Source organism: Anarrhichthys ocellatus, unplaced genomic scaffold, assembly GCF_004355925.1.
Source record: "Anarrhichthys ocellatus isolate YVR2014 unplaced genomic scaffold, GSC_Weel_1.0 scaffold124, whole genome shotgun sequence".
Taxonomy (NCBI): domain Eukaryota; kingdom Metazoa; phylum Chordata; class Actinopteri; order Perciformes; family Anarhichadidae; genus Anarrhichthys; species Anarrhichthys ocellatus.
Window position 1 is genome coordinate 235,637 of NW_022280154.1, and position 8,334 is coordinate 243,970.

At 44.2% G+C, this 8,334-nt stretch overlaps 1 protein-coding gene across 2 annotated transcripts; it reads left to right on the forward strand.

Annotated features, from left to right (window-relative positions):
* Nucleotides 1-1,631: 1,631 nt before the first annotated feature.
* On the forward strand, nucleotides 1,632-7,876 carry stx10 (syntaxin 10). Of its 2 annotated transcripts, none has more exons than XM_031877062.1 (9): nucleotides 1,632-1,696; nucleotides 2,351-2,426; nucleotides 2,651-2,744; nucleotides 2,963-3,057; nucleotides 3,850-3,924; nucleotides 4,279-4,380; nucleotides 5,077-5,183; nucleotides 5,782-5,876; nucleotides 6,295-7,876. In XM_031877062.1, exons 1-9 carry the CDS (start codon nucleotides 1,662-1,664, stop codon nucleotides 6,369-6,371), a joined length of 756 nt encoding a protein of 251 aa, XP_031732922.1. In that variant the 5' UTR covers nucleotides 1,632-1,661; the 3' UTR covers nucleotides 6,372-7,876. The 2 variants fall into 2 exon arrangements, with proteins under 2 accessions (XP_031732922.1, XP_031732923.1); XM_031877063.1 differs by having other exon boundaries at nucleotides 3,850-3,912.
* The last annotated feature ends 458 nt before the right edge of the window (nucleotides 7,877-8,334 follow it).

The window sequence follows — 8,334 nt, forward strand, 5'->3', positions numbered from 1 at the left end:
AAAAACAACAAACTCTGACTGAAGAAATAAGCTAAACTTCACCGTCGAGAGGGGGAATTTGAGACAAAAGGCTCACATGAAAACTGACCAGATTGACCAGAAAATTAGGTTTCATTTAGAGTTACATCTCTGACTCCTTCGGTGTGTGTTTGAAGAGTGACCTTTTATAACTCTGGCTGTGAACTTTCACAGGACAGGAAGGCAGGAAGTGGAGAGAAGGAGGAGGGGAGGGGAGGAAACAGGATGAAGACAGGAAGGAAGGAGCTGCACAGGAAAGGGTGGGATGGAGAGAATTAGAGACAAATGGGTGGAACAGGAAGGAGATCTGTAAAAGCCATATCGGAGGATTTGCTGAGCGTGCCTTTTTTTCCAGCAACACTCATTGATCCACTCTGCCCGTCTATGTGAATCCTTTACTGACTCATGTTTTATGAGAGATATATGATGTCCGGAGGATTTGTTCGCCTCTGTCAGATTTCCATTTCCTTTGATTGACAAACAGATTAAATTAGATCTGTGGAAGAGTGATAAATGTTAAGAGATACATGGATGGGCTACTGACTGGGACTATCAGGCACAGGCCCAGGGGCCCAAAGTGTCAGGGGGCTCCCTGGTCTTCACCTAAAAAACAGTCCCTCGAAGAGACATGTACCAACCAGGAAGAGAGGACCACAAAACAAAACATAAAATGACTGCAAAGAGACACAAAAAGACCACGAAGAGACTCAAAACAACTACCAAGAAATTCAAAATGACAACAATGAGACAAAACAACGACAAAGAGACTCAGTTTTTGCAGGATTGAAACCGTCTCTCTTCAACCCAGAACAAAAACATTATTATTTTAACAGATTTGATTTATAGGCTGTATGTTGACCAACTTTCTTCAAACTTTGACAAACTGGAATAGAAAATGAATAATATGTAGTCATCCTGTGGACAGTGTTATATAGTTTAAGTGTCATGAACCCATGAATGTGTATGATATTTAAAACGCTGTTATATACACGACCATCACCTCAGACCTCGCTCTTGTCCTTCTAGATTATTCATGAATATTACCCGAAAATCACGACACAGACAATAGAAACAAAGACATGAACCCAAACTGCTCTTTCTGTGATAAATATTCAGAAACAGTTTCACAAAAAAATACAATAATATCTGGCCTTTAAAGACTTTACATTATGATGTAATATTTGCTGCTTCAAAAAATAATTTCTTTTTCCTTTGGAATAAATGTTTTTATTCATAAATGTAAATTTAACATTTTATTAAAACAAATTTAGTTGTTTGTTTTCCTCGAGGAAGTTGGGCAATATGTGAAACTACTTTATAATTTAACAAATAGGCTTACTATGTGTATGTTTTGTCATATTTGTGTCTATTCTGATATATCTTATTCATATTTTCTATTTTTTAAATATGTCTTATACTATTGTACTAGTGTTTTAATGTTATGCACATGACATTTGATATATATAGATATACATATGATACTATATATATATTTTTTTATAATTTATATATAGTATTATAGCCAAATTCCTTGTTATGTGTGACGTTCTTGGCAATAAACCAATTTCTGATTACAAAAAAGAAAAACGTTTGAGCTGTCTGCCAAGTGCGCATGCGTGTAGAGGGAAGCGGAAGTAAGCATCATGTCGACAGAGGATCCGTTTTTCGTTGTGAAGGGGTGAGAAACGTACACATTAAGACCTAAAACCCGCCGATATCTGGAGCTAATTCAAGCCGTTACGCATTGAAAGCTTAACAAGAAAGCGAAGATTATGTTTTCCTTAAAAAAAATAAAAGTTACATGAGCGAAGTTGAGGCTAAAGCTAGCTGTAGCTAACTAGCATCGGGTGCTACCAGCAGCGCAGAGGGGGTCAGTGTGTGTGTTGACGTTTGTTTTTAACTAATTAAAGAGTCACTTCCGCTCTGGAGTACCTCGTGTTCACAGCTGGCTCGCGGTACAGCTCTGGCACTCCGCTGTCAGGCAGTTTGCGAGGCGCTGCGAAGTTAAGAGAAAGGATGCTAACATGTAGCTGCTGTGTTTTGTTTTGGTTAAACGAGGGGCGTGGCTGTAGGAGACATGTTGGGGGGGAAACAAAGTGCCAGGTGTCTGGGTGAAAGGTGAAGTACACTAGATAACTGTGTGTGTGTGTCTCTCTCTCTCTGTATGTATGTATGTATGTGTGTGTGTGTGTGTGTGTGTGTGTGTGTGTGTGTGTGTGTGTGTGTGTGTGTGTCTCTCTCTGTGTATGCATGTGTGTCTCTGTGTGTCTCTCTGTGTATGCATGTGTGTCTCTCTGTGTATGCATGTGTGTCTCTGTGTGTGTGTCTCCAGGGAGGTGCAGAAGGCCCTGTCTCGAGCACGGGCCCTGTTCGATAGATGGGAGGAACTGTTGCAGGATGGGGCACAGGTGAGCTTTGCCAACAGATCTTTAATCACATTGTTGGTTTTACATTTGTCTCTTTAAATCTGTATTAAATGTGCTCAAACATTCCAGTCCTACACGTAAAGGAGGCTTCACAGCTCCTCTAACACACCACACACATCTAATCAAGAGAGTGTGAAAATGAAAACGCGTCCGTGGTGAGATGAACTGTAGTTAACCGAGTGTTCTTTGGGTTCTGTGGTCTGAAGGTGAGCCGGGATGAGCTGGACTGGAGTGCCAATGAGCTGAGGAACTGTCTGAGGGCCATAGACTGGGACCTGGAGGACCTCAGTGAAACCATCAGTATCCTTTCAGCAGAACAACAAATATCAGAGAGCCTCTCAGTACGTAGAATAATGTATTTGTTTCAAACCTCTACACATTATTTGCAGTACATGTACACCAGTCAGACACATTCAGGTACACTTCAATGATACACTTTCAGCTGTTGTTACTGAATGCATGACAACGTGCTCAGCAGTGAGCACCTGGAGGCGTGTCGGGTTCCTTAACCTGCTCAGGTATCGTGGAGTCCAACCCGGGGAAGTTCAGACTGGGAGACGAGGAACTTCAGGAGAGGAGAGGCTTTGTGGAGCGGACCAGGGAGTCTGTCCAGGTGAAACTCATCAAGTTAGATTTTTATTAAGAGGTTGTCAAGTATCATAGTTCACTAGTTTAATTATTTATATGTGTGTGTGTGTGTTGTGATTTAATTGCCTGAATTTGCTGAAAAATATAAATCGATTAAAAACTGATCGACAAATCAATTTCAGCAAATTTGTCTGCAGATAAATAATAAAGTGCAGAAATGTCCAAAATATGTTTCTGGCAATTTAGAATCAGTGTAGCCTCTAGTTTCAAGTCTTCTTCAATACAGCATGATGTTCATTTAGTACATTATGGTCCATTTAGAGTCACACAGACCATAAAGCAGGGGATGCTTTAGGGCGGGGCTACACGGTGATTGACAGGTCTCTACCAGAGACGTATACGCGTCTCTACATCACTCCCCCTCAGTCCAGATATGGTCACTTCCTGTTCACTGGTTGCGGAAAAAACAACATGGCGATGGCGAAATCACCGAATTCAAGTCTTCATAACATCCACAAACCAACGAGTGACGTCACGATGACAGTCTGTGTGTTTCACTGTGATTCTCTTGTCAGGAGACATTTAATGGATTCTCCATCGTTACTCGTTTTGTCTGCGTCCACCTCCGTGTAACACTCGCGTAAAGGTAGCGTCCCACAAATAGAGCTGAGTCATCAGAGCCAAACAAAAGAGCTTTAATACCGACGGGAACAAAAGGCCTCCTGACGCTCTCATCTGATCACAGTAATGGAGGTCTCTGCACTATGCCGGGCTTCTAAAGGTGTGTGTGTGTGTGTGTGTGTGTGTGTGTGCGCAGGACATGAAGGATCAGCTGTCCAGCCCTTCTGCTGTGGCTCAGGCAGAGAAGAAGAACAGAGAGGTAGGTTCATGTGTAAGTAGTAATGTGTGTGTTATAAGCTCTACTCACCCCTCATGAACAGTTCCATGAACAGACTTTGTGTCGTCTGATCTTCAGAGAGCTCATCTCACGCTCAGATCTTACTTTAGTTCATCTCTTCACACTCCGCCGATGTTTCGCCTCCTCGCTTTGGCACATTTCCATCTCGTACAGAAAAAGTGAAACTAAATGTTGCATCTTATGATTGTGAATGTGACGTGAACATCAAACTCACTGTGTTCTGACCTCAGGTCTGATGTTTGCAACCGTAATACACACACTCCTTTGTTCCCCCATTAACTGTCTCTGTCTGTCTATCTGTCTCCCTCTCTCCCTCCCTCCCTCCAGGCTCTGCTGACGTCTTCAGGACAGGACAGGTCAACAGGACTTGAGGCCCATCTGGTGTCTGCTAACTCCAGATACATCCAGGACCAACAGGAGCAGCAGCAGGTAGAGAGGGATGCTGGATAATGAGGAAACCAGAAGCGGTTACAATGCGGTCCAGAGTTAGCGGTTCTTTAGAGGTTCTGGAGTGAGACGTCCTCGTCTCAAACGTCCTCTCTCTGTCTCTGTCTCTTTGTCTCAGTGCAGCGTGAGACTCACATCAGGAACACAGAGAGGAAAACATTTAAATAAAACCAATAAAACCGGTTAGAGTGAGAGGACAAAGGATGAAAGAGAGATGAAGAAAGAGAGCTTTCATATTCTCTAAAGAATCAATAAAGAATTCAACTTAAGAGACATTAAAGAGGACCAGTTGTCTCTACGTTGCTAATACACATTTGTAATGGTGTTGTGTGACTTCTTTAGTTGTGAAATAAGACGTCTTGTAAACTCCCACACGAGAGCCTCCGAGCCGTTAGTTCGTAAGAGGAGACGTTAGCAGACGAGGACGACTCCGTCACAGAGAGACAGCGTCTCCTTCTGTCTGCTGTACGAACGTTCACGACTCAACACGTCACTGTGAAGCTCAGCTTCGGTGTCACAGGGCAGTTTGTCCGTTTCTGCTTCCCGTGGTGTTGAATGACGGAAATATTTCTTTCCGCACATCTTGTGTCAGGTTGTGGTTTTTACTACAAAAAAAATGACAGTGTTCATACGCTGAGGATGAAGGGTAACTGTGTGTGTGTGTGTGTGTGTGTGTAGCTGATCGTGCAGGAGCAGGATGAGCAGCTGGAGTTGGTGTCGGGCAGCATCAGAGTCCTCAAAGACATGTCGGGACGCATCGGGGACGAGCTCGACGAGCAGGCTGTGTGAGTGCACACACACACACACATAATGCATAATTCCACTCAAACAATTAGATGTGACATCCAGACGGCAAATTCCGGTTCTACAGAGTAAAGTCAAAGCTTCATGTGTTAAAGCTGCATTCTCTCTAGTGTCCACCAGGGGGCGACTCCTCTGGTTGTATAGAAGTCTATGAGAAAATGACTCTACTTCTCTCTTGATTTATTACCTCAGTAAACATTGTGAACATGAGTTTATGGTCTCAATCTCTAGTTTCAAGTCTTCTTCAATACAGCATGATGTTCATTTAGTACATTATGGTCCATTTAGAGTCAAACAGACCATAAAGCAGGGGATGCTTTAGGGTGTGTTATCAGAAGGAATTCTGGGAAATGTTTGAAATCATAACGGCTGAAGTAGAGCTGTTAGAATCACAGGTCAGGACAAAGTCTACATGTTCAGCTTCATTACAACTCTTTAATATTAATGGAGGTAATAAAACACTCCGAGGCCTTTAGAAGTTCCTGTTTCCTCTTTAAAAAGTAGAACTGTGCATGTGAACGATGTTTAAGTGTGTGTGCGTGTGTGTGTGTGTGTGCGCCTGCTCCTCGTGGTGTTCAGCATGTTGGGGGACTTTGGAGACGAGATGGACCAGACGTCGTCCCGGATGGACTCGGTCCTTAAGAAGCTGGAGAAGGTGTCTCACATGACCAGCAGTGAGTTTACACACACACACACACACACACAGAGTTACCTTTGTTGCTGATCTGTCTTGAACGTGTCTGCTTTAATCCACGAAGACATCTGGAGGCTGTGAAGTGTCGGTTCCAAACTTTAGCAGATTTACCTTAAAGTCTTTAAACCTGTCGCACAAAAGAAAGATCAATTCCACCACCTATCAGGCTAGTTATTAATAACCTTGGGTTGCACAATATGTACAGTTCAACTGTAAACTGAACTGTTCGTACGTCGATCATCACTCCAGCTTCAAAGGGATTATTATTTTAATCACACAGTTTAGGATGAACAGGGGAGGCGACTCGTCTTCTGGTTCCAAAGTGTTCCTCACGTAGTTTAGATATTTGTCTTAAACGATGAACTTCAATGAACCGCGTCTCCTCTGCATCTCCTCAGGTCGGAGACAGTGGTGTGCCATCGGCGTGCTGGTCGTCGTCATGATCGTGGTCCTCATCCTCTTCTTCGCTCTCTGAGGCCGACGACCTCCGACCCCTCGACTACGTTCAGCGACGGACGGACAGATGGACATGGGTCCCCCCCCCCCCCCCCCCCCCCCTGTCCCGTCCCGTCCCTTTCCTTCCCTCTGAGGAGAAGCCGGTGACCCGCAGACAGAAGTGAGGAGAGAACCCTCCTCCTCTCTGCTTTTAATCATTCTAGTGGACAAACGAGAACAGCAGAGCAGACTCCGGTGTTATTACGTCTGTCCCATCGGTGCGCTCGGGTTATTGTTGGAGATGATGGTACTCAGTGGAGGGGCGGGACAGGAGCTCTTGTCAGGTTAAAAACACAAATGTGTAGAAACGTTAAGCAAATCAAGATACTTCTATGTTTTAAGAAGTACATTCGTATTTTAAATGTACTCCCAGCAGCTCAACACTTGGTCTCGTTTTCAGCGTCACACAGAACTTCTGAGTGACGCTGAAAGTAAATAAATATGAATTTATTATTAACTGTTCAATCAAGAAAGATGCGTGTGGGGGGGAGCAGATTGGGGGGAGGGGAGGGGAGGGGGGTTTCAGTGCTGCCTTAAATATATTTTTGTATATCGTGGACATGTGCAGTGTGTTTATGTGCCTACATCTCGTCATCGGTTGAGTCGGAGGAGAATCTTTTGTTGCTCTGCAGGTTTTTGTTTCCTCCAGTCACACTAACCCGTAGACTCCCCGCTCGTCTTCTCGGCGCTGTGGCCGAGCGGACGCGCGCGGTTTGAGTTCCCGATGGAGGTTCCGTCTCCTCGGGGGGTTGAAGTCGGGTCAGCACAACGTTCGGCACACGATTGGTGGATTCTTTGTTCGTCTCACTGGGCGGCGAGAGACGAGCCTCGTCTCGGAGCGAATGGGTTTGTGATGAGAGGAGGAGGAGCGGTTGCCGGGCAGGATGCCTCCACACTGAGCCTGATCCAGGCCGACGGCTCCCTCTGCTGGAGGCCTCGTTGTTCCTCTGTGACGGTTTTTTTATGTGTAATCCTGTGTGATCCACATTTTTCTTTTTCTTTTGTCAGCCAGAGCTCAGCGTTACACATTTCTCCTGAGACGTTTTGGGTTTTCAGAGGTCAGGTGTCCCAGGATTCCATGCGGGTGGAGTTCAGGGACGAGATCCTCTCGGTAGTTCCTGTGTGTTTAGTGTGTTTTCACATATTCAAGCCCTCGCTCCTTAAATGCCTCCGTGGGGAAAATGTCTGCAAGCACAAATGAAGCGCTCCCATCGCGAGTCCCTGTTAAGAGACCAGAGGTCTGCAGGTAGAGGGTTCTCCATCATGTTTGGATTCAACTACATTTACTGCATAATACTGTAACATCACATCTGTATTTATTTGTTTCATTGTAACCGTCTGCTGCAGGACGAGGATCTGAATGTACCGATATTTCTTATCTTCCATATACATGAAGAATACATGTGACTTGGCTGCTGTTGACAACTGAACGGAACATGATTGTTTTCTGGCGTTTAAAGTTCCATTAAACTTGTTCAACGTGAATTTGACTTTGTGTTTTTTAAATGATGAATTATAAGACTTGTTAAAGAGGCTTTTAAACATCGGAGCGTCTATGTTTAGACCTGTGTGTGCTCGAGCGCGTCTCATCCGCGTCCCTCTGAGCTTTGTGTTTCAGATGAAAAGCTTCCACCAGCGAATGTCTCAGGACCGACTTTTAATCGAGAGCGGAGCAGTCGTGTGAAACGACATTTTATCTGTGATGAGCAGAGCGTCGGTCCCACGAGGGAGGAGCCACATCATTTAAATTAAAATACAGCTCGTCGCTCTAAGATAAGATTCTACAAGACTGATCTGATGCGTTTATCTAGTTTATATCAAATGTAATAACATTTTGTATGTCGAAAAATATGATGAAAACAAGTCATGATATAGTAAGTCGAAAAATATGAAAAAGTCATGACTACTTGTACTTTGTCCACCACTGTACCCGAGCAGGAGAC

Bases quoted from the DNA above. Each gene is read 5' to 3' on its own strand.
- stx10 (XM_031877062.1), top strand. From the start codon at position 1,662: ATGTCGACAGAGGATCCGTTTTTCGTTGTGAAGGG. The intron at 2,427-2,650 runs GTGAGCTTTGCC...TGTGGTCTGAAG, and splicing joins TGTTGCAGGATGGGGCACAG to GTGAGCCGGGATGAGCTGGA. The intron at 4,381-5,076 runs GTAGAGAGGGAT...GTGTGTGTGTAG, and splicing joins ACCAACAGGAGCAGCAGCAG to CTGATCGTGCAGGAGCAGGA.